The sequence below is a fragment of the Papio anubis genome, chromosome 10 (assembly GCF_008728515.1).
Source record: "Papio anubis isolate 15944 chromosome 10, Panubis1.0, whole genome shotgun sequence".
Classification (NCBI taxonomy): Eukaryota; Metazoa; Chordata; class Mammalia; order Primates; family Cercopithecidae; genus Papio; species Papio anubis.
In genome coordinates this window covers 103,267,484-103,292,978 of record NC_044985.1, presented here as the reverse complement: position 1 = coordinate 103,292,978, position 25,495 = coordinate 103,267,484, and the positions used below count along the sequence as shown (strand labels likewise).

The 25,495-nt window shown below is 55.3% G+C and overlaps 1 protein-coding gene across 13 annotated transcripts in view; it reads right to left on the bottom strand.

Annotated features, from left to right (window-relative positions):
* SPEG (striated muscle enriched protein kinase) overlaps positions 1-25,495 on the bottom strand; it is a 58,532-nt gene that overhangs the window by 14,669 nt on the left and 18,368 nt on the right. For 7 of the 13 annotated variants that reach the window (XM_031651133.1, XM_031651132.1, NM_001169097.2 and 4 more), the window contains 16 exon segments: positions 16,705-16,880; positions 16,375-16,463; positions 14,166-14,341; positions 11,421-11,681; positions 10,137-10,295; positions 9,826-10,015; positions 9,495-9,718; positions 6,905-7,024; positions 6,554-6,658; positions 5,784-5,990; positions 5,254-5,377; positions 4,978-5,153; positions 1,915-2,027; positions 1,436-1,604; positions 1,091-1,187; positions 781-981 (listed from right to left, as the gene is read on the bottom strand). In XM_031651133.1, coding sequence (XP_031506993.1) covers positions 781-981; positions 1,091-1,187; positions 1,436-1,604; positions 1,915-2,027; positions 4,978-5,153; positions 5,254-5,377; positions 5,784-5,990; positions 6,554-6,658; positions 6,905-7,024; positions 9,495-9,718; positions 9,826-10,015; positions 10,137-10,295; positions 11,421-11,681; positions 14,166-14,341; positions 16,375-16,463; positions 16,705-16,880 — 2,587 coding nt within the window. 13 annotated transcript variants of the gene reach the window in all.

The window sequence follows — 25,495 nt, the reverse complement described above, 5'->3', positions numbered from 1 at the left end:
AGGTTCTCCCAGGAGTAAGACGGGAATGAAATTTCCTCTCCTGCCCACCCTGTAAAGCATTTATAGGGATCAAATTACAGCAGAATTCTGTTGACTGTGGATGGGACTTCTTGACTCTATTTGAGAATGACCTAGAAGGTCCATGACATGGAATAATTTGTCATTTTGCTGAGGTTTGAATTCAAACAGTGCAGACAGGAGGCTCATGAGCAGGTTATGGTCACCCTGCTACTGGGGTGATGAGCTGATCACCCAGCATCCTTACCTCAATGTGCCTTTGCTTAACCACAGCCTTTATGAAAGGGTAAAATCTGTTCCTTATGAAAACAGCCTCCAAATAAAGCCAAGTATTGATCTGAAATGGGGTCACTTCAAATATGCAGATGCATTGTACTGCATTTCATGATAAAAAGCATAGGCCACGTGCTAGCTGTGTGACCTTGGGCAAGTTATTTAACCTCTCCATGCCTGTCTCTTCATCTGTAAAATGGGGATAATACAAGTTAACGATAAAATTCCAGGAGATAGGAATATATGAGGATTAAATAGGTTAATATTTGTAAGACTCTTAGAACACTGCCAGGCATACATGAAATGCTATGTAAATTGAAGCTAACAATGGGCTTAAAACTGTTGGTTTTCATAGCAGTCTCCAGATGTATCCCTCCCAAATGTCAACGGGACTACTTTGTAAACTGTAAAACATGTTGCCTATTGGATGTTATAAGGACCAGTCATTTAGGCATGGATCCCCCCAGCCACCAGCCTGTCCCAGGATACAGCTCAGTGACAATGACCAGTCCTCGGCGCCTCTCGAAGGCCTCATGGAAGTAGAGGACACAGTCGTGCTGGAGCCTGGCCAGCAGCCGGGCCTCCCGACGCGCTGATGCCTTTGGCTTGGCCTGGCTGGGGATGAACTTGGCCGCAAACTCCAGGCCGGAGCTACGCTCCACCACACGCCGCAGGTAGGAGAAGGCACCCCTGGTTGACACAGGGAGGGGGTCAGGGATCAGCCATCACTGTGGCCCTCTCCACGCCTCCCAGCCCTCAGACCCAGCAGCCTCCACTGGCTTCCCTCCTAGCCCCACACCTGCCGATCTCCTGGTGGATGTCATAAAAGTCGCTGAGTCTCCTTCCTCGATGGTCCTCATCCTCCCCGACTCCCTCGACCTCCATAGCTGTCTGAGCTGGGGCAGAGATGTCATGGTGTTAGGTGGGAGGGGAAGAAAGCAAGCAGGCCAGAGACTGGGACAGGTGGACAGAGGAAGGAGACAGAAGAGGTGCAAGAATGTTGGGGGCTCAAGGTGGAGGGCTGGGCTGGGGGTGTGGTGGCTGGGAGTCCAGGGCTGGCTGCTTCCTGGGCAGAGCATGGCGGGGGTGTCACATCAGATTCCAGGAGGTGGGCGCTTTACCTTTCTCCGGAACACCTGCCCACCTGAATGCACAGCCAACTCTGCTTTGCAGGAGACCTCGCCCGCCAGGTTCCGGGCGGTGCAGGTGTAGACGCCTCCATCCTGGGCCCCCGTGCTGAGCACCACCAGGGAGCACTCATTCTCCTCGTACACGAAGCTCACATGGCTGCTCTCGGTCAGCAGCACTTCGTCCTGCAGAGTTGGGTCTCACCTTCAGCCTGGGCCTGGCCTCACCTCTGCCTTGGGGCCAGGAGCCGATGTTCCAGACCCCGCCCTCATCTACTCTGGGCAGCGCATCTCTTCCCAGGACCCAGAATCAGCTCCTCCCTTATCTTTCACAGAAAGCCCTGCGCCCCTCAGCTAGTCAGTCCTCTGCATCCCCTTTCCTCCTCCTAACCACGCCTCCGCCCGGGCTCCGCCCTCCTAAGCCTCCCAGGACCCTCCCACGCCCCCAGAGAGCCCCTCCTCTCCCTCCCAGGATCAGCCAGCAGCACACTCTGACCTTGTACCACATGATGTCCGGCAGTGGTTTTCCCTCAACCACCACGGCAAAGCGAGCAGTTTCCCCAGCCCCCACCTCCACGTCCTCCATGATGGACTCAAACCGAGGGGCCTCTGAAACACATGGGGATAGGAGTGGGAAGAGAGGGGGCAGAGGATCGGCCTTACCCTGCCTCCTCAGCCCCTCCCTGGAGCCCCCATCAGCGACTGGCTCAGGCAGAACGCTAGACCCCCGCCTCCCAGCAAGCCACAGTTCCCCACCCCCCCACCAACTGGGACAACAGAGTTCCCCGCCTGGACCAAGCGCCCCCGCTCCCGTAAATCCAAAAGTGATGTTCTCCAAATCTCAGGAAACCTGGCACAAGGTGCAGGCTTGCTTTGTTCGACCTTCAGTATTAATTTGGCAGCTTTGAAATTAGGAGATTTTCACACACAAAAGAAATCTGGATTTCCTGCCTCTCTTGAAAAATCAGGACTGGCCATCCTGTGTCGCTCCCGTCACTGCATGAATCCGCGGGCGAGGCGCGGCTCAATGCTGCCCCCTGTGGGTGGCCGCCCTTCTTCACAGGGCCACCCGCTGGCTTCTGACTACCTGAACTTGGCCCCCTGCAGGTGGCTCAGCCTGTGACCCTGAATTAAGCTCATGGATGGCATTGCCTCTATCTTGGAGTTTTTTTCTCTGAATCTTTGAAAAATGTTTAGAGGGGCTTCTGTTAATAGCACCTGGGAGATGGCAAGATGAACAAGTAACCCCTAAATACCAAACCGTCTAGAAATGGACTCTATCTTCCACATATGATTGTGATTTCATTCTCCATACATATCATGTGGTCATATGATTTCCTGGTAAAGCAGCTTCTAATTCTCATGATGAAATTAAATACATATTGCAATGTGCTTTGCAAAGGAGGCTGTGACTTCCAGGTGTCCTCCGCCAGCCCCTACCCCCAACCCCAGCATGTTTGAGCATCTCAGCTTGAGGAGAAGCAGGATGAGTCAGGTACTTGGGAAGGCAGGGTGGCCAGATGTGGACCCCCACCCTTCACAGGCACACAGACAACAGGGGAGGCCATCCTGGGGATGGGGAAGACACTGCAGTGAGGTTGACATGGAGGAAGGGGGGCCACCGCTCCACTTGCCCTGTCTGGGTGTGGCAGGGTGAGGTCTAGTGGAATAGGAGTGTCAGTGCAAGCCCCAGCTCCATCTGAGCCCTGGCTGGCTGGGCTCAAATGGGGCTCCATCAGTCACTGTTCCAGCTAGGCTGTGCTGCAGGGTTCTGAGGGCCAGGGGCCCCGCAAACTTCAGGGTTCCTCCTATATCTGGGAAGAAAGGTGAGTCCTGAAGATGAACTGTCAAGGAGTAAAGTGGTGACTGAGTGGAGAGTGCTAGGGACAGGACAGGCAAGGAGGGAGACACTTAAAAGAGCACCCAGCCATCCCACCATCTTCACAGCAGGGCCGGAAGGGTTCCCTGTCTCCTCTTTACACACCCTATTGCCACTTCTCTTCCACTTCACAGATGCCTCCCCTCCTCTCTAGGAATCCTGTCCCCCATGGGCTGGGAGGTGGTGGGCGCAGTCTGTGAAGGTCAAAGCACCTGAAAGTTTCAAGTGAGCTTCAATGGTCTTTTGAAAGCACCAGAAAATGTCCATTTACCCATGATAAGACTGCCTGTTCTAAGTAAAATATCTCTTTCTTTGCTTTTGGTTGGAATTGTATTTACTCAGCAGGTAACCCTGCTTAGCCCATGTTGATCAAGAGTTCTGAGTGGCAGTTACATACGTCTAGAGTTAATTAACAAATTAGAAAACCAAACAGTTACTACCTAATGCATTAGATAGCAACTAGTTTGAGAGACTACATCTTTAAAGGAGAAATTATAAAAAGAATCGTAAGGCCCGGTGTGGTGGCTCACACCTATAATCTCAGCACTTTGGGAAGCCGAGGTGGACGGATTACTTGAGGCCAGGAGTTTGAGGCCAGGAGTTCAAAACCCGCCTGGCCAACATAGCAAAACCCCATCTCTACTAAAAATACAAAAAATTAGCTGGGTGTGGTTGTGCATGCTTGTAGTCCCAGCTACTTGGCAGCCTGAGGCACAAGAATCACTCGAACCGGGAAGGTGGAGGTTGCAGTGAGCCGAGATGGTGTGGGTGACAGAGTGAGATGACTATCTCAAAAAAAGAGAAAAGAATTCTTGCTGCAAACATTGGGAGGCTCTGTCAAACAGGCTTGTGCCAAAGGGCCGCCAGGATCCTCAGGGCTGGCAGTCTGGTGATAAGATGTGCTCACAGGTTTCTTTAAAAACCAACTTGGTCTTCTCATGTTTGTTATATCTGAGATACTATTTCCTATTATGTTTAACACAGGAGCTAGGAGTCAGGCAGCCACACTTGAACCCAGTCCTGTACTTATTAGGTTCTGTGAACTTGGGCCAGTTACTCTTAGCCTCAGCCTCAGTCTCCTCATCTGTAAAATGGGGATAATAACTACCCCATCTCACAAGGCTGATGTAAACATTAAATGAGGCAATACACATAAAGTGCTGAGTACTGAGACTGGCACACACTAGGCTCAATACATCTTTTTGAGACTGAGTTTTGCTCTTGTTGCCCAGGCTGGAGTGCAATGGCACGATTTCGGCTCACTGCAACCTCTGCTTCCCAGGTTCAGGTGATTCTCCTGCCTCAGCCTCCCAAGTAGCTGGGACTACTGGGGCCCACCACCATGCCCAGCTAATTTTTGTATTTTTAGTAGAGACGGGGTTTCACCATGTTGGTGAGGCTGGTCACAAACTCCTGACCTCAGGTAATCCACCCATGTCGGACTCCCAAAGTGCTGAGATTACAGGCGTAAGCCACCGCGCCTGGCCAATAAATCTTATTAGTATGATTGTTGTCATTATTACTAGTATGGTATTTGTATAACCATGACATGGACAGGCCTGACTGGAGGACATGGGTTTGGATCTGCAGCAATGTCAGGCGGGTTGTGTACCTGGGGGTGTGAGGAGAGAGCTTTGGGCCTTTGAGGGAGACTAGGAAGAAGGACCCACTGTCACCCACCTGCCAGCTCCAATGTGACCGAGCAGGTCTGCGTGCCGTGACGGTTTCGGGCAGTGCAGGTGAGGGCCCCCATGTCCCGGCGGCTCACCCGGCAGATCCGAAGACAGTACTGGTCATCATCTGGCTGGCTCAGCTCGTACACACCTGCCCGTGCCTCTAGGAGGGCCCCTCGGCAGCTAAGGGACACATGACAGGGAGGTCACCCAGATCTTGCCCCAGGAAATTCTGGCCAGGCTGGGCCAGACCTGAGCAGCCACATGTGGGAAAGGGGCTCACCTCCTCCAGACGACCTGGGCCTCCACATGGTTGAATGTGACGGTGACACTGGCAGGCTGTCCCTCCACCACATACACAATGTCCGGTTTGTCCAGCACGGCAGGGGCCTCCTCCAGGGGTGGGCCTGGGAGGAGGAGAGCGCAGGCTCTGTGCTGGGCTTGACGCCAGGTCCTCAGCACACACCACTCCTTTAACACCCCTCATCAACACTTGAGCTCCGTTTTTATAGATGGGGAAGCTGAAGCTCAGAGAGCTTTAGCGATTTGTCCAGGGAACACAGCCAGGGAGTGGCAAAGCTGGGGTTGTGGGGTTGGACTCCAGCAGGCCCGATCCCAAAGCCTGAGCTTCGGCCACTGTGCCCTGCTGCTTTCAGGAGGGAGAAGGAAGTGTATAGATGGGCCAAGGTCCTGCCCAGCCTGGTTGCTCCTGCCAGATACCATGTGCAGGCCAGCCCTTCAGCCTCCACCACAGGGCCCTGTTCCCCATCCCAGCATCTCCCACCCCTACCCAACAGGAGCACCCAGGCTCACCGTGCTCCAGCAGCTGTACAGGCTCAGAAGGGGGCGAGGGCTTGCTGCTGCTCTTGACAGTGGTGCTGAGGACCCGGAAGATGTGCTGGACCCCCTTACGCAGTCCCGTGGCTGCCCACCCTGGCTCCCGCAGGCCTGTGACCAGTGCCGTCCACTGGTCCGAGCCCAGCACCTGGTGCTGCACTGTGTACGTTAGGGAGTCCGGGTCTGGCGGGAGAGGAGCTACTAGAGGCTGGTGTTACACGAGCAGCACCCCCTCCCCATCCAGCTGGACTGGGACCCTGGAACTCATCATTAGTCTGCTCTGAGGACATGCCTCAGTCCCTGCTGTTGCTTCCTGCCTGTCCCCCCATCTGCTCTTGCCCAGCCACTTCCCTGGAGGTTTAGAGCCAACAAGATACCAGTTACAGGTACAGATGGGGCTGGAATTGAACTCTTAATTCCTTGATACCTGAGGCAGGGAAACTGAGGCAGAGTGGAAGGAGATCCTGGACAAGAGGAGGAGAGGGCATTTGCAAGTCCTGACCCAGGCACCCAGTCCCTCTGAGAATAGGAAGGGAATGTGGCAGTGCCCCGTGCCTCCTCTCCTGACCCAGAGCGAGAGCACCATGCACCGTGGAGAGAAGACGGGCAAAGCTGTTCCTGCCAGCATTCCATCAGCTCCTGCCCCTGCCCATCTGCGTCTGGGGTCTGGCCCCCATGGTGCCCTGCCTGAGCCTGCGCTGTCCACACCCCTTCCCCACCCACGGCCCTGTGCAGCCCTGACCCACCGATGGCCATGTCCAGACTCCTGGGGGGGTTCCATGTGAGTGTGACCATCCTCCCCGTGACAGCCACCACCTGCGGGGCACCATCTGGAGGGCCTGGGACCACATCTGAAAGCCACAGGTCAAATGTCTGCTGGGTCCAAGGGCCCAACAGCCCCACAGGATCACCAAGCCTCAGGGCAGGAGTCTAGGGCCTGGGGTCTCAGCCGCAGGGGCAGGGGCAAGGGCAAGATGGGGGGGTCCCCAGGGGATGGAGGGGAAGGGAGCTGATGTGGAGGCCCCTTTCCCTGAGACCCCAGGTAGTGCCAGAGGCCAGGCTGTGCATGCAGCTGACCACGAGGGTGCCTGCCTCACCTGTGACATACAGGTGGGCATAGCAGGCAGCTTTGCCCAGCTTGTTGGCGATGACACTCTTGTAGACACCAGCGTGCTGAGGCCCCACGGCAGGGAACACCAAGCGATGGACATCCCTGTCTGGTGGGGGAGGGACAGTGACACTGGGCCTGAGCCTGGAGGATACCTTGAGGGGTAGGCCTATGCCATCCCGGGCCTGGTCCCTCATCCCCATCCACTGTAGGGAGGAGGCGAATGGGGAAGGATGGGGCAAGGATGGGGCAGACAGCAGGAAGTGCATCCACAGCAAACTCCGGGTCCCGGCCCGAGCTGGCTTCCAAGTCTACATCTGCCCTGATCCCTCTGGTCTGTTTCTCCAGTGTGTCAGGCCAGGCAACTTATCATCTTTGCTTCCTCCTACACTGGGCACCCTCTAGGGTCCCTGCCCCTGTTGACTGGCCCCTCGTCTCCCCACCTCTGCAGGGTCACAACCTCTATGTCAAAACTCGAACAAGGTTTTGTTCCCAAGGCCCCTCCCCTAAGCCCTTCTTCTCCATCCCCAGGCCACTGCCATTCTGTCTCCAGCACAGCTGCAGGGAAGCCCTCCAGGAGGGCAGCAAAGCCCTCAACCCGAACTCCCTGCCAGCCACGTCTCTGCTGCTCCTCTGCATCTTGATACTGGCAAACCATCAGGCCCCTGAACGAGCCGCTGAGTTCCATCTCCAGGTCATTGCTCATAACATTCCTCCCTTGTGGAATGCTCTCCTCTTACCTGAGGCTTCCTTGTCCTTCAAGACATAGTTCAAGTGGGTGCAGCCCATGAAGCCCTCCTGCCCCTGGCCCGCTCTCTACCCCTCATCCTCGGACTCCTCCCAGGACCCCAACCCTCTCGCTTGCACATCGATGGGCACTGGCCCACACTGCTTTTCACGGGTGGGGGCTCTTCCTCTTGCATAAGCCGTAGCTCCTGACCTGGCCTGCAAGCTCCTTAAAGACAGGGCTGACTTTGTCAGATCTGCTTGTCCCACCAGACCCAGAACCTCACACACAGTAAGTGCCAAATACATTCTATGATATATTACAAGAGTTGCCTGCTCTGTGCCCAGCCTGTACCAGGTACCTGACATGCTTTCCCCACCTGGAATCCTCACAACAACTCTACAAAATTATCCCCATTTTACCAATGAGGTCGGAGATATTGACTTGGTCAAGGTCACACGGCTAATAAATGAGGGCTTGACCTTGGTTCCATGTGATTCCAAAGCTCTTTCCCTACTCCCTGCTCCCTGGATGATAAGGAAGCTGTCTCTGGCGAGGACACAGAGAGGAGGCCTGCACTGTCCTCCTTTGTGTCAGGGCTGTCCCCAGACACCCCTCCCTTCTCTTTGCAGTTATCTCCGCATAGAACAGTTACCCATTCATTTATCTCTGCTGACACTATTTATAAGAGAAGAGAAGCCAAGGGCTGCCAGTGACCCTAGATACAGGCAGAAGCAGAGACGCCAGCTCAGATCCTGAGACAGACACTCACCCAGGACCTCAGAGCAGACTGGGAGACAGGGAGGCCTGCTGCTGAGAATGACAGTCAGGGGAGGCTGTGGGCAGGGGTGGGAGCAGGGGTGGCATCACTGGAGATGGGCGGGCGGGCAGGGAGAATGTAGCATGGGTGACAGGGACATCCTGGTTAGGAGCTGGGCACCAGGGTCAGACAGTCCTTTCTTGCCTCTGGGCAGCTTCCTGTATCTCTTTAAGCCTCAGTTTCCTCATCTGTAAATGGGGCTAATAGTACCCGCCTTATAGGCCTGTGGCAAGGTAAGATGGTCCTTGTCATACCTTTAGCTCTCAGGGCCTGGCACTTAGAAAGCACTTAATGAAGGTGATCTCTGTCATGTTGCAGCCGTAAGAGGAAACCGTCATGGGTCAAAGAGTGGGCACTGTCTTATGGGAGGTGGGCAGACCTTCTCACACAAGACTCAGATTCCTTCAAGGATGGAACTGAGATGCTCCCATGAGAAAATGTCCCAGGCTTAGAGGACACCAACCCAAGTACGTTCCTCTGTGTCTCCCCTGGCCCCTTCTTCTTTATTTGTTATTTGTTAACAACCTTGGGCAGAGCACCCTTTCCATGCCCGCACTGCTTTTTCATTGCAATGTCTCCAGGAAGTACCACCGCTGATGATAATGGCTACTAAAACAGGAACAGTGAGACGTCACACCTTCCAACTGCTTGCCAGGTGTCAGGCCCTGCTCTAGGGCTTATATGTATTAACTGATTTAGTCTCACAACAACCCAATTACAGATGAGAAACTGAGGCACGGAGGGCTTCTGTAACTTGCTCATGGGCCCGATGCAGGTTAGCAGCAGGCTGTACTACCTGCCCAGTCAGTGCTAACAGGCACCGGGGGGTGACTCAGCAGATGAGTGTGTGCTGTGCGGGCTTGCAGGGGAGGCAATGACCTCACAGTCCCTCTGGGTTCCCTTCCCTCAGGTGCCCTGTCCCTGGTCAGGCTACAGAGGGAAGGCCTGGGGAAAGCTGGGGAGAGGGGCAGGGCATTGCAAACCAAGAGGATGCTGCAGGGGACACTCCCAGGGTCCTTCCCAGACACATACACTGTGTCATGCGCCGGTCGTCGCTGCTCTGGATGCGGTGGCCATTGTGGAACCAGCTGATGGTGGGGTAGGGCAGGCCGGTCACCTGGCACTCTAGCATGGCCTCCTTGGCCAGTCCCACCTCCAGGTCCTGCAGTGGCCGCAGGAAGTCGGGAATGGACAGCCGCTCCAGCTCACCCTGCTCTGGCTCCTCGGGAATGGATGGCATCTTCTCCAGCTTCGAGCTGCAAGACCATACGGCTGCCCAGCGGCCCAGGGCCATGCCTCCCACCCCAGGGCTGGGCTGGCCCCTCACAGGCAGCCCTGGCATCATGTGGGGCCCCGGTGGTACCTGGGGCCTGAGGCGGCTGTCCGGGGCTCTTCTACATACAGCTGGGCTGAGCAGTGGGCCTGGCCATGGGTGTTAACAGCACTGACCGCATAGAGCCCCTCGTCCTCGCTGCCCACATGGGCAATGTGGAGTGAGTGCAGACCCCCATCCTGCCGTAGCCGCAAGTTCTCACTCTCCTCCATGGGGCGGCCTGCAGGAGGGAGGGGTGGGAATGCGGAGCAGGCACAGTGACAGGCCCTGCCCTCTGGGTGTACCCCATCCCCGTCTGGGCCCTTGGGGGGCCCTCAACACCTGCAGCATAGGGGCCGTACCAAAATGAGTCCAGGTAACAACAGGGGGTGGGGTGCCGCTGATCTTGCAGTCGAAGTGGGCAGCTCGGCCCTCCAACACCTCCACATCTTCCAGCAGCCGTGTGAACAGGGGTGCCAATGAGGGCCGCACAGTCAGCCGGGCACTGCAGGTCAGCTCATCTGGGGGTCAGGGGGCAGCTCAAAGAGGGCAGGCCAAGGAGGCCTAGGCATCCCAACCCGCCACTCCTGACCTAAGGCTGAAGCTAGAGCCTGGGCAGAGCCCAGCAAAGGCTCTGGGTACCCAGGGGAGGCAGTAGGCACAGATCCAGAGACCAGACCTTCTCGAGAGGGTGGAAGTCAGCAAGGGTGGGCTCAGGCTGCCATGTGGGCTGGGGACTCCATAGGAGCCCAGGGCCTGGCCCCAGCTCTCCCCTCTTCCCCTCACCCTGCCCACCCTGGATGAAGCCCAGCCCAGCTCTGACAGGGTCCTAGAAGCCCAGCCCAGCCCTCCTCCATCTCCATCTCAGAATTCTCCTCTGTGCCGGGATCATGCCCATGCTCCTAGCCACCTGCCCCAGACCCAGAGCAGATGCCCCTTGGCCCCACTCTACCAAACTCCAAAGAAGATTCTGGAAGAGATAAGGGTCCCTTATGCTGACCCGATGCACCCTCCTGCTTCGAAAGCCCCTCCAGCTTCTGCTTAGGTCTTCATCATCCACAACGTGGCGAGGCAGGTACCATCATCTCTGCCCTTCCATGAGGGCAGGCCCAGGTCAGAGAGAGCATCAGTGGTAACAATGGCTGGCATTTATTAAGCAGGTGTGCCATTTGAAACCCATTTCTGGAATGGTCGGTGCCCTACCCTCTCCTGGAAAGGCCCTTTGACAGGCCCTGTGCTTCGTTCTTCACATACACTATCTCATTAATCCTACCAATCCTTCTACAAAGGAGGCATGATCACCATCGCTGTTCTACAGATGAACAGGCTAAAGCTCAGAGAGATGAAGTGACTTGTTCAAAGTTATGTGGCTGGTGACTTGCAGGGCAGGCGTTGGAACCCACATTCACCTCAGCAGACACATTCCCTCCTAGGAACAGTTAGCCGTGTTGCAGCCTTTCCTTTGTGCTACGCACTATTCTAAGTGCTCATTTTACTGAGGCCAGGGCACTGTACTAGCTCCCACCCCCCACACTTCCCCTAGGGGTTGGAGCTCTGTTTCCCGGGCATCTTATTCTGCACCTCCAGTCCCCTCCCTCCATCTCTTGGGCACCCACGGCAGCCCTAAGGCCTGAGTGGGGAGTTACCTTTGGCTGTGCTGAGCTTGCAGGTGTAGACGCCACTGTCGTCCTCATGTACAGATGTAAGCAGCAGCTTGCATTTGCGGCCATCGAAATGCATCTTGCATTTGAGCAGTGCAGGCTGCAGCAGGCGGCCACGGCACAGCCAATCCACCTCCACATCAGTGGGCCCCGCCACCAGGCACTCAAACAGCGCCATCTCCCCGGCCCCCACGTCCACGTCCTGCAGGGGGGCCAGCACGGCCAGGGACCGGCTTTCAGGGTGTGCTGAGGGGAAAGCAGCCACGGGGGCCACGCACAGAGCAGAGACACACAGGGTGAGGGAGACACACATACGCACGCACAGAGAGACAGACAGACACAGAGAGAGAGATGCATTTTGTTCTCTGGAGATGGGGAAAGCCCACCCACCTGGCCAGGACAGCAAGGCATGCCCAGACCTGGCTTCAAGATGTCAATCCAAGCTAGGCCAGGGAGGGTAACTCATGGAGGCAAGAGGGAACTGAGGGAGGGGAAACCGAGAGGGCCACGTTGTGGCAGAGACAGCGGCGGGGAAAAAAAAAAACACAACACACCAGCTGGGTACAAACTGGACTTTATTTGTGTTAAGAAATAGGTGTTTCCAAATCTCTCCACACTCACTACAGTGGCCCCTTGCCCCTGCTCCTGCACCAAACCTGGTTAACTCCCTCATTCCCAGACAGAGCATCCCCAGCCCTGACAGGGAAGGAGGGAGCCCCAAATGGTCCCTCAACCTGCCAGGGCCAGGGCTCAGCCAGGCTGTTCATCAGCACAGAGCCTGGGGTCTCTGGCTTTTGGTCTTTTGTGGAATAGAAAGTGTTGTGCCATTTGAAACCCATTTCTAGAATGGTCAGTGTCCTAATCCCTCCTGGTAAGGCCCTTGTCAACAGCCCCTGCTCCTTGGGCCCCTCCACGCCATGCCCTAATCTCTCCCATTCTGCCTCACCCCACCTCAGCTCAGAGGCATCCTTCCCTGACTGTCACAGACACACAGACAGACAAACAGATAGACAGGCCTGTAGCAGCAGTAGCACATGCACTCGCCCGGTGCTCCCCTTCAGGGAGAGACTCAGGGGGATGATACCCCTCACAGCCGCCCCTTCCCAGCACTCAGTCCATCTGTGGGCCTCCTGGCCTGCACAGCCATGTGTCCACTTGGGGAGGGAGGATCCACAGGGGCCCATGGGCTATCCCCCTGGGGGCTGCATGGGGTGGGGAGGGGAGGCTGGGACGGGTCCGGGCCGGCGGGCCTGGGTCTGTGGGCAGGAGGCAGTGAAACACAGCGAGGTCCGAGAGGTGCCTGAGACAGGGGCGCGGCTCGGAGGGTAGCGGGGGGAGCGCAGGTGGCCCCCTGAGCTCACTCGCCTGTGTACAGACAAAAACCTCAGTCAGCAAGCGGCAGGTTAGTGCAGCATACGCGCACGCGCACACACACACACGCATGCACGCACACATGCACGCACACGCACACACCTATGCACACACACATGCATACGCACACATGCACACACACGCATGTATGCACATGCACACGCACACGCACACATGCACGCACAGTCACGCAGACCTGGCTAGGGCCCTTCTGCATAGAGGGCTGCCTCTCACACTGCCAGGGCAGCACTGCCACTCTTGGTTCCCCCAAGGTCAGCTCTGGGCTGGGAGGGCCCGGCAGCTAGTCAGAGACTGGTTCCTCAGGGTTCCTGGGCAGGCAGAGACCCCGGGCAACCAGGCATTCATGGGATCAGGAGCATCCCGAAGCCTGGGGGTGTTGGAAGGAATCCCCAAGAGAAAGAAGCACCGAGACACGGGTTAATACAGAGAAGCGAGGCAGAGCCAGGCCCTGGAGAGGAAGCAGGCCGAGGAGGAAGGCTGAAGAATCTGGAGACCAAGGAAGTGGCAACTACAGGAACGGCGGGCACAGAGGAGGGGAACTGAGGCAAGGGGGCCAGCAGAGGGACCATGACTGTCAGGGTCCGAGCTCTGAGTCTTGGGGAAGGTCAGGGGCTGGGGGCTGAGTGAGAATCGAGGAGAGGAAGCAAGACGCCATTGAGGCAAAGGGTGAGGTGGAAGGCAAGACAAACGGCTGTGGCCTTCGGGGAGGAAAACCCACGGCCCTCGAGGGCCCCCTAGCCAGGGCCTGTCATTCCTGCTGCCTGAGACAGCCCCTTCACATAATGCCCCAGGCTCTGGGGGCCTAGGCCTCTTCACAGGTCACAGCTGTGCTCACCCTGGCACCCTAGGGTCCCTGTGATGCTCCAAGCCTAAGCCACCCCAAGGGCCCCTCCGAACGGGTCCAGCCACCAGACTCTCCCCACCGCTACCTCACAGTAACTTCTGCACAGCAATGGGATGGGAGGGTGGGCAAAGGGGTGAGAGGAGAGGAGGAGGGGGATGAGGGAGGGTCCTGGGCAGAGCAGGGTGACAAAGGCTCAGAAGAGTGTAGAGAGCGCTTGGCCAGTGGCAGGTGCAGGGTCTCTGGCTGCCACCAGGGCTCCGTGATGGAGCAACAGGGAAGGTGGTGTTGTGTAGTAAGCTGAGCACAAAATAATGTGCTGTGCAGCTTTGGGCAGGTCACTTCCTGTCTCTGGGCTTTGGTTCACTCAACAATAATATAAGCAGCTGGACTAGGGGACTGGTGGCATCCTCTAACTGAGGCTGCGTGAGAGCGGACCGTGGGGGCAGGAAGGGACCAGGGCCAGGTGGGCTTTCATGGAGAAATAAGGTACTCACCTCGGACCTCCAAGCGGGCCTCGCATTGCCGAGCGCCATACTCATTGACCGCTTTGCAAGTGTAGAAGCCAGCATCGCCACGTTCTGCAGCCAGGATCCGCAGCCGGCACAGCCCACCCTCAGCCTCCTCCGCAAAGCGCCGCTGGTCTGGGCGCACGGGCTGGCGGTTTCTCAGCCTGTTAAAGGGGCGAGAACTCAGTCCCAGGACCCAGGGGCCTGATGTGCGTGCACAGGAACTGGGGCTGCAGCACTGTGTAGGCCTCTCCTTCCCTGTGCAGTTTGCCCAGTCCCCAGATCTGTCCCACCGAACGTAGGCATCCCTGGTTTCCAGGGCTAGGTTTTTACCCCCACCCCTGCCATCCCACCCACCTCTAGGAGCTTCCAGGTCACTTCTAACTGCCTGGAGCTCTCCCTTCTCAGAACCCTGCTGCACTCAAGAGTGGAGCCGTGCTATTTAGCTCTTTTTTCTTTTCTTTCTTTCTTTTTTTAAACAGGGTTTTGCTCTGTCACCCAGGCTGGAGTACAGCGGCACGATCACAGCTCACTGCAACTTCTACCTCCCCAGGTTCAAGCGATTCCCCTACCTCAGCCTCCTGAGTAGCTGGGACTACAGGCACCGCCACCATGCCCCCCTAATTTTTGTATTTTTTGTAGACACAGGGTTTCATCATGTTGCCCACACTGGTCTTGAACTCCTGGGCTCAAATGATCCTCCTCTCTTGGCTTCCCAAAGTGCTGGGATTACAGGCATTGAGCCCTTATGCCTGGCCCTATTTAGCTCTTAATAATTCTTAAACGTCCCCATTTCTTATTTTTATTTATTTATAATGGATAGATAGCTTTCCCACTTCCCAAAAGGGATATGAAAAAACTTACAATGTTTAAAAAAAAAAAAAAAAAACAGTGGGGTCTGGGCACGGTGGCTCATGCCTGTAATCCCAGCACTTTGGGAGGCCAAGGTGGGTGGATCACCTGAGGTCAGGAGTTAGAGACCAGCCTGACCAGAAACCCTGCCTCTACAAAAAATACAAAATTAGCTGGGTGTGGTGGCACCCAGCTACTCGGGAGGCTGAAACAGGAGTATCCCTTGAACCCAGGAGGTGGAGGTTGCATTGAGCCCAGATCACGCCACTGCACTCCAGCCTGGGCGACAAGAGTGAAACTCCATCTTAAAAAAAAAAAAAAAAAAAAAAAAAACTCACAGTGGGGACCAGACAATCAATTAAAAATGAAAAACAGAACTCAAACCAATAAAAAATTAGTAAACTGAGTAATCCATGTTCCAGGCACCTGGGATGAGCAAGGCCCCTCTGCTTAGACCTACATTGAACTCTGGGCTGCTGGCAGCTCAGCAACAAATTATTGTGTGCTTTTTTTTTTTTTTTCCAGCAACAGGATCTCGCTATATTGTCCAGGCTGGAGTGCAATGGCATGATCATAGCTCACTGCAACCTCAAACTCCTGGGCTCCAGTGATCCTCCTCCTCACCCTCACAAGTAGCTGGGTCTACAGGCATGTACTACCATATCCAGCTAATTTTTAAGCAATTTTTTGTAGAGACAGTCTCACTATGTTGCCCAGGCTGGTCTTGAACTCCTTGGCTCAAGCAATCCTCCTTCCTTGGCCTCTGAAATGTCTTGCTTCTTGCCAATTTGGGGAGGGGGGTGTTTTTGTTTTTGAGACAGGGTCTCACTCTGTCACCCAGGCTTGAGTGCAGTGATGTGATCTCAGCTCACTACAGCTTCCACCTCCCAGGGTCAAGTGATCCTCTCGCCTCAGCCTCCCAAGTAGCTGGGATTACAGCCATGCACCACCACATTTGGCTAATTTTTTTGTATTTTTAGTAGAGACAGGGTTTCACCATGTTGGCCAGGCTGGTCTCAAACTCCTGGCCTCAAGTGATCCACTCGCCTTACCTCTCAAAATGCTGGGATTATAGGCTTCAGCCACCATGCCCAGTCATTTATCCCAAATGGACAGACATGAGACCCAAACCCCTCCCCAGAAGGGGAAGCCCTAAATAAGCCTGGAACGTGGGGCAAGGGACAGGGTGCCGGGAGGAGTACACTGCTGTCCCTAAGATGAGGCCCCCGAGGCAGATTATGGGGAAGCCCACCAAGGTTCCATCTTCTTCCACCCAAAGCCAGACCTCCCAGAGCCAAGCCTAGCATAGAGTCGCTGGTGGGTGGTGGGAAGTGCGGCTACTCACCAGGAGACCACAGGCTTGGGTTCCCCCTGCACACGGATGCTCATGATGACATCTTGGCCTTCTCTTACTGACTGGTCCATAAGTGAGACCTGAAGCAGGTACCCCAAAGTGTCAGGGAGAGACAGTCAGGGCAGAGCCTTGGGTCCTGGGGGCTGTGGAATCTGAGACGGAGGCCTCTTCCACAGCCAGACTGAGGCTGGCTCTGGGTAAGAGCGTTTAAATGAGAGCCAAGTTCCAGGTCTTGGTGCCTAAGCATGGCCCCAAGAACAAGGGGTCACCCAAAGGATCGGGGACACACAGGAGGCTGGGCCCCAGCCTCAGGGGTCTGACCTTGAAGGTGGGGGGTGCCTTGGAGCCAGTGTCAGAAGAACGGCGGTTCTGGCTGGGACTGGTCTTCATGGTGGGAGCTCGAGGCCAGGTCTCCCCAGGCTCTGGAAACTCCTCTGGAGGGCTCAGGTACTCCTCGTCGGAGGTGATGGGGCTGCTGAAAGGGGATGCAGATCCACCTGGAGAGAGACAAAGATAGCTGCCAGGGAGGAAGGCTCGCAGAGAGCCTGGGAGAGCTGGCTGGAATGTCGCCCAGAGACCAGGAGTTGCGGCAGCTCCCCACAGGCCAGCCCTGCCCGGACTTCACTCCCAGGCTCCTGTGACCTCGCCCAGCTGCTTCCCTTCCCTGAGCCCCTGGAACCTTGTTTGCCACTGGCTCTGCCAACACTGACCCTGCTGATCCTCCCGGGAGGGGACACCATAGGGAAAGGCCTGGGACAAAGGGTTCGGGCAGCAGAGGGGCCACTCCTGAGCCTGGCGGGAGAATTCCACTGGAGCAGGGAACCCACATTCCTGACATGGACTAGTGGCCTAAACTACCAACTGCAGGCTCTGAAAGCAGGGGGTGCAGGTCTATGGAACCCTGGAGCAGCATGGCTAGGATGCCCATTTCTTGGGCAAGCTGGGCCTGGTGCAGAGGAACACACACCACAGACAAGACACACCCTGACCTCGGTCCAGGGCCAATGAGGTGGCACCATCTAGCCTGCCCCTCCCCCTTTCCCTTCTCAGCTTCCTGCCGTGCAAACCCCAGGGGCACCTATTGGCCACAGCCCTACAGCCTGCACCCCCAAACGCTCGAGGGATATAAAAACAGAGCTGGAGTCATCCACAGAAAAGGGCAGCTCAGCCTGGGGAAGAGGAGGGGGGAACCAGAGTCAGCCTTGTGGGAGGGGTGTCCCCAGGGCCCTGACGCCCTCCCCTGCAACTGGCCAGGGGCCCAGTCTCGCTGAACTGGCTCCTATCCGACTGCCAAATACAGACATGAAACTGCCACAGCCCCCTGGCTTCTCCCCCAGGTCCCCCCACCCCAAGCCCTCAGCAGGGCTGTACCCCAACTCACCCCGAGGCTCTGCACACAGACGCCCAGCCTGTGCCTGTCCTGAAGGCTCTGCCCTGGCACCAGGCCCTTCTGCTGCCTGCCCACTGCCCACCCCAGCCTGTCTCCCCAGGGAGCAGGAGCCCAGCCTGTCCAGCCTGCCCAGCCCCACTCACTCGGCTGACCCAGCTGAGGCCCTACACGGAGAAGGCCCTGGGGGAGGGGAAGGAGGAGGTTGGATGGCAGGCCGGCAGGCAGCTGGCTGGGAAGCTGGTGCCTGCCGAGACCACAAGCAGCCTGGGCCCTGGTGTGGAGGGGGAGGAGAGGGGAGAGGGGAGGGCGGAGTGTGGCCGTCTGGATTTAGCCACTCTGCTCACTCCCAAGCCCTGGGATCTGTCTTTCCTCTCCTTACAGCTTCAGACCCTGACAAGAGCAAAGCCCGCTCTGCAGCGCCTTGACTCAAGGTGTGGGGCCTCCGTCCCCGAGCAAGACAGGGGAGGGGTGGCACTGCACTGTGCCAATCGAGACGCTTGCCCTGATCCATTTGTTCTGACACATCCACCAAAGGAGGTGCCTGTGGGAAATGTTCCCTGTGTTGCCCCTTGCTCTGATGGAACCACCAAGATTCCTGATGTGGGAATGTGCTAACGAGTCTCAAATACTGCAGAGCCAGGGCATACCTGTTTTCTTTGGCCCCGAAAATCAGAGAACTGTCAAGACCTTTGCCCTCCTTCCCAGAGGTGGTGGAAGAATCTGAGGGGGCCCAGAATCCCACCTCTGCCCCTTCATCCCTGCCATGGAAGCTCTGGCCAGCAGCCACCCCAGGGTACTAAGCCCACATCCAGCCTTCCTACCCATTCCCCCGGGCACCTGTTGGCAACTTGCCCACCACCCATCAGCCCTGCTAGGGAGGACAGCGGGGGCTGCCTCCCCCAAATGGCCCCTCGTCATGAGCACCCATTTGTATCTGGGTTGGGGAAGGGGCTTGGACACGGAGCCTGAGAGAAAGGGGCTGTTGAGGAGGGGTCACATGTCCTTCTCCCTCTTCCTATCGCCTCACCCCCCGCAGGGACACATTCCCAAGCCATGACCTGTGTTTCCCAGCATGGCCAGTGAGGAAGGAGGGCTGGGGGCTGGGCAGAGGAGGGGTCCATTGTTCAGGGGGGCTGTCTTGAGATAGGGTTGGGGAGGGAAGTCAGAATGGCATTTGGTGCTTAAGGCAGCTGATGGCTGAGATCACAGGCATGGCCCTGCAGGTGGGCGGTCCTACCCCTCTGTGGAGCCTGGAGTCCTGCCCCAGGGTCACCTCCAGGCTGGACAGTACTGAGGAGGCTCACAGGCCCAGGGACCAGGAGCGGAAGCAGAGCTGAAGACCAGATAGTCAAGGTTTGCAGGGAGCCTCAGAGACCCCTGGTGGTGGCCAGGGGAACATCCTGCTGGAGGGCATCCAGTCACCAAGCGAGCCCCTATCCTCAAGCCCCTTGGAGAGAGAGACTGTCAGAGCAGCCCAGGCCTCTTCCAGACAAGGCAGTAGCCCCTGCCCCTCCACACCTCCAAAAGTGAGTGACCAAGGAGGCTGATCAAGGATTCCTGAGGCTCCACACCAGAATCTGGTGCCACCTAGTTTTTTCCCTGGCCCCATAGCCAAAACCATCTTTGGAACCAGTCCCTGACATCCCAGCCCTGCTCCACCCACAAACCCAACTCTCACTGTGGGAAATACAGTTACATCAGCCAGGAAGGAGGGGGCAGGTGCCCCCCTAAACCTAAGAGGCACATACACTCAATGGCCCTGAACAACCTGCCATGGAAGTACCGCCCCTTCACCCTGGCTCCCAGTCCCCCACGCTGACCCAATGCTCATGTCTGCCCTTCCAACATCACTCTCAGCTCAAACTCATTTGATGAAAATACTGGCGTTAGGAAGCACACAGGGAACTCCCTCTCCTCAGACCAGCACATCCACCGGCCCCAACTGTTTCAGTGTCCCCTGATGTGTTCTCACAATAGACAGAATTGCAGCCACTACTGCGACTATCTAGTACATAAAAGGTGTCACACACGGCCCTTTGCTTCAGGGCTTCTCAGAATGATACCTGACCTACTCACATCAGGACCACCTCGGGCTCATTTAAAATATAGATTCTTCAACCTTACTCCAGCCTGCAGAATTAGATTTTCTGAAATGAGATGTCAGGAAACTGCATTTTAAAAAGCACCCCAGGTGACTCTTAGGTACATGAAACCTTAGGGACCACTGCTGACCTACATGGGAAGAGGACAGCCCTAAGAGGTGCCATCACTGAGCCCCTCATCACTGGGCCATTCAACCTCAGAGCAGGGCTTTGAACCTAGGAGGTTTGGCTCCACAGCCTGTGTGCTTCCCATGGCATGACCTGGCCTTCCATCTTGGGCACAATCTCTAACTCTATGGCAGTGGTTTTCAAAGTTTTCTGTTTATCAGAATCACCTGGAGGGCTCCTTAGACCACAGAGTGCTGGGCTCCACCCACGGAATTACTGATTCAGTAGGTGGGGGCTGAGGCCAATAACCTGGCATTTCTTAGGAGTGCAAAACGCTTATTGGGAAAAAAAAAAAAAAAAAAAAGAATCTGCATTTCTAACACAAACTCAGGTGAGGCTGATGTTGCTGGTCTGGGGGCCTCACTCTGAGGACCACTGCTCCATGGTCTTTTTCCCAAGCTCGCCTCATAGGCAGAGCCTCATGACCCTTGTGGCTGGGTGTCATGTCCAGCCTCACCTCTGTGAGTCACCCACGTTGTTCAAGGCCTTGAAAAGTCATGGGGGTCTCTGCCTACTCACTGCCACCTCACATGCAGCTCTGCAGTCCACACAGCCCAGCCCCTAACTGTTCAGAAGGGCCCCCAGGCCCAGCTGCCAGTGCTAAGGAGTGGCAAAGACACAGTCATGTCCTCAGGAGCCTTCTGGGTGGTGGAGAAGACAAGCCAGATACACATGCAACTATAAGAGCAAGCAGGAAGTATCAGGTAGCAAGAGAGCAGCAGGTAAGGGGCGTGGGAGTACAGAAGGCAGGAGATGACTTTTGGCTCAGGGAAGAGAGAACTGAAGGAAGAGGCAGTATTGAAATTGCAGTTTGCAGGAAAAAGGGAAAAATATTACAGGCAGAGGAAAGTGCATGCAGAAAAGTTTGAAGCAAAAGGCATGTGTGCAGAGGACTATAGCTCAACTGTCTGTCTATAAACTGGGTAAAGAAGTAAGGAGTGGGGCATCCACCGTTCAAGCACGTGCCTCCTACTGCCACCCAAGGGCCAGCCTCAGGCCTCTGCCTCCTTTTGCCCTATGGGTGCAGATGGTAGAGGCCACCCGAAGGTGTGCAGCCTTTACTCTGCAGGCAAGGTGGACTCCTTACAATTCTTTTTTGGTTTGTTTTTGTTTCTGTTTTTTGTTTTGAGACAGTCTCACTCTGTCGTCCAGGCTAGAGTGCACTGGCATAATCTCAGCTCACTGCAAACTCTACCTCTGAAGTTCAAGCGATTCTCCTGCCTCCTCAGTAGCTGGGATTACAGGCTCCCACCACCACACCTGGCTAATTTTTGTATTCTTAGTAGAGACAGGGTTTCGTTATGTTGGCCAGACTTGTCTCAAACTCCTGGCCTCAAGTGATCCACCTGCCTTGGCATCCCAAAGTGCTAGGATTACAGGTGTGAGCCATGGACCCAGTCCATAAACAGTTTTTCTCCTTATGATTCTTGAGGAACGGAGTGATAGGCTGCAGGATAGCCAGCATTTGCCTGTGGCTTAGCCCTTCCCAGCTGGCCCTCCACATGCGCTGTTTCAGTAGGTCCTCCACAGGCAGTTCTTGAAACGTCTGCTGTGGTAACCCCACTGTGGAAAAGTCAGGGAAAGGCAGGACATGGCTGGCCAGGAGGTGGGCATTTCCACAGGGTGCTGACATAAATATTTCCTCTTGGACTGAGAATGTTTCAGTCTTAGTTCAAAATGTACAAGCTGCCAGATCATTTCACATGGTCAGCCTGACCTAGCCCCAGAAGTGAAGTGATTAATTTTTCTTTTTCTTTTTTTGTTTTTGTTTTTGAGACAGAGTTTCGCACTGTTGCCCAGGCTGGAGTGCAATGGCGCGATCTTGGCTCACTGCGACCTCCACCTCCTGGGTTCAAGGGATTCTCTTGTCTCAGCCTCCCGAGTAGCTGGAATTACAGGCGCCTGCCACCACATCCAGCTAATTTTTTGTATTTTTTGTAGAGATAGGGTTTCACTATGTTGGTCAGGCTGGTCTTGTACTCCTGACCTCGAGATCCACCCGGCTTGGCCTCCCAAAGTGCTGGGATTACAGGCGTGAGCCACTGCGCCCGGTCATGATTAATTTCTTACATATGATTATGTTAGTTTGCTCCAGGTGAGAAAAAGTGGCTGCAACAACAGTAAATGAGCTCTCCATACTTCTGACAGGCTGTGAGTGATGGCCTCCGTTCTAGGTACCAGCCTCGGGGCAGCCACCTGTCAGGCAGACCTATTTCTGGCAGACAGGAGGGTGGAGGAAGGGCTGAGTCTGGGCAAGGGGACCACACCACAGTGCTTTGTCAGGTGTTGTCCAAACCCCCATCAAGGACTGACGATGGGGGCCATGTGGCATCCTCCCCATCGGCAGCCACCGCCATCACAAGGGAGAATCTGTAACTATGCCACAGGTGGCCAGAGACCAGGGGCAAGAGAAGACAGGGACTGACATGGATGCCAAGGTTTTCTTCCTTGTTTTTGTTTTCATGGCCCCCAATAAACAACCTATTTTCTGCTGTGGTCATGTTGATTCTATGAGTGGGACCGGAATGTGCTTTGATGAGCTATATCCCCTGTCCCAAATGTCCTGAGTCAACTCGCCCTCCTCATAGACCCTCAGGAATCTCACCGAGTAGGTAGCCTGACTGGTACGAAGATCCTCACTTTGCCGCCAAGCAAACCATGACAAGCTAAGGTACAATGAAGAAGCCAAGGTCTTGGCTGGAAAATGCTAGAATCTTGGGCTCAAATATAGGAGACCTGTAGTTGAGGGCAGGACTGGAGGTGGCAGGATGAGGCCCAGGCCCATGGGGCCTCCCATATTCCCACTTCCTCCTGCCCAGCACCCAGAGGACCTCCTCTCAGGGCGCATAGTGGGGAAGCTGGGTGTGCTCACATCAGGCATGCAAGGAAACAGAAGGACCACAGCTGTGCCAGAGGTGGGGAGTCAACAGAGGAAGGAGAGAAAGCCCCCAGTCTGACCCACCCACAGAGGGCATCACCAGTGCCCTCCCAGTGAGCTCATGAGCTCAGTTCCACCTCAACCTCAAACTTCCTCAGAGCAACAGGAAAGGGGGTGGGATAGCATCATGGTTAGGAATGCAGGCTTGAGAGACCGAGACAGTGCTTCAAATCATAGCTCCAGCCTCTAGCTGGCCCTAAGCTCCTACAGCTGACCATCCCAAGAAGGCAGCCACTAGCCACCTGAGACTATTTAAATGCAGTTATTAAAATGAAATTAAATTTAAAATGCAGTTCCTCAGTCACCGCAGCTGCATTTCAAGTGCTCACTAACCACGTGTGGCTAGGGTTACCATACTGGACCATGCACATATAGAGCATCTCCATCACCACAGAAATGTCTATTGATCAATGCTGCTCCAGACAAAACTGCTGGGATTACAGGTGTCAGCCACTGTGTCCAGATAGCATTTTGCTAAAGTTTTCCAAGTCTCAGTTTCCTCATCCGTAATGTGGGCATAATAATAGAACCTACCTCATAAGGCTGGATTAAACAAAATAATCCAATCAACACAGGGCCTGGTATATACGAAGCACTCAGTAAGTGCTAACTGGTCATGTATTATTTATTTATTTATTTACTTATTTATTTATTATTTTTTTGAGACAGAGTCTCACTTTATCACCCAGGCTGGAGTGCAGTGGCACAATCTTGGCTTATTGCAACCTCCGCCTCCCGGGTTCAAGTGATTTTCCTGTTTCAGCCCCTAGAGTAGCTGGGATTATAGGCGTATGCCATCACACCTGGCTAATTTTTGTATTTTTAGCAGAGATGAGGTTTTGCCGTGTTGGCCAGGCTGGTCTCGAACTCCTGACCTCAGGTATCCACCCGCCTCAGCCTCCCAAAATGCTGGGATTACAGGTGTGAGCCACCGCACCCGGCCTGGCCATGTACTTTTATTTGCACCCCACACTAAGTTTATTTGCTTCATGGGCAGTTACTTCCATCACCCTAAATCACTTGTTGCTGATAACATCCCTAGGCAGATTGCAAGTGCTAAATAAAGGCTGCTGGCCTGGTACTAGCTCTACCTCACTTTCCTATCCACATTTTTGTCTTCTCATCCGTAAAATGGGAATGTCACCACCTGTCACATGTCCCTCCAAGGGAAATGTATGGCACAATGTTATCACCAGGAAGAGATGTGAAAGGGCTTGAGAAAGTCGATGATACTCTCCAAACAGAAGAAACTGTTTAGAGAGATGTAGCACTTGGCACCTAGTTGGCACTCAATAAATACTTGTGTGATGGATGTGGGCAGCGGTGCGGAATGCTTTGCTTTGGTTAAGCACACTTTTCACACTCCCTAGCCACCCGCCCCCATCCACACATCTGCTTTGGGAGAATGACTGTGGTCTCAACAGAATTATTCAGTGGGGTGGAAAGGATGGGAGGGAACTGAGGAGCTGGTAAGGACCAGGTCCTGCCCGCACAGACCCTGCCCCCTAAACCACAGTCCGTGGGGCCGCATTCTCTAGTTATCCATTCCCTGGTTCCCATGGCTCCCAACCAGGAATTGAGATCTGTAGACCCTCAAAAGCAGGCCCTATTGGGGTGGACCCCAATAGGGGACTGGGCAGCCAGCCCTGGTTACCATAGCACTGGGCAGGGGGAGGGTGAGGAGCAAGAAGGGGAGGGGCAGGAGCAAGAGAGGGCGGTGGCTGCACGCAGGCCTCTTCCCACAAGACACTGCCCACTGCCTCCCTCTACCTACTCCCCAGTGGGCCCACGGGCAAACTGCTGGACACCCTCCCCTGATTCCACCCCTCACTCCCTGCAGACTCCAGGCCTGGGACCACCCCTTGCCAGATGTCTGTGCCATCCCCAGGTTCCACCCACTTTTGCTGCTCTCAAGTCCACTGGCCCCCATCCAGTCACTCTGGACTAAACAGTGCCTTGTAGGGTAAGAAAGTCAGCTTGCTCTACACAGCCAGAGCCAAGTCTGGACCCACATGCCTGCCCCTCAGGCCCTGGGGCCCCCAAGCCAGCCTGACTTAAGGAGGTGCTGTCTTGCTGCAATGCCTGATGCAACAGACTAATGTGATGAAGGCTTTCTGGCTCCCCAGGGCAGAGGTGCAGAGATGCTGTGATGAGCTGAGGATACAGGGGCTGGGAAATATGGAGGGTCTGCAGGACATGGCCTTCCAAGGGGAGAGGTGGAGTCCCCAAGGCACAGGGTTTCACAGGGCTGAAAAAAGGGACAGAGAAAGATAAGGCACTTCCCAGATCCTCGTAGAAACCTGAGCTCCTGTACACATCACCCGTTAATAACGCTAACAACTAACATTTGTCTACAGCTTTACAGTTCATAAAGCTCGTTCACACATTCGCTTTCATCCGTGAGGATGGTGTCATTATCTCTGGTTTACAAATGAGGAAACTGAAGCTCCGGAGGTTCTATGCCGCAAATACAGAACTCCCAGTCAAGGGCTGACAGCTGCCTCGCCCCAAGTT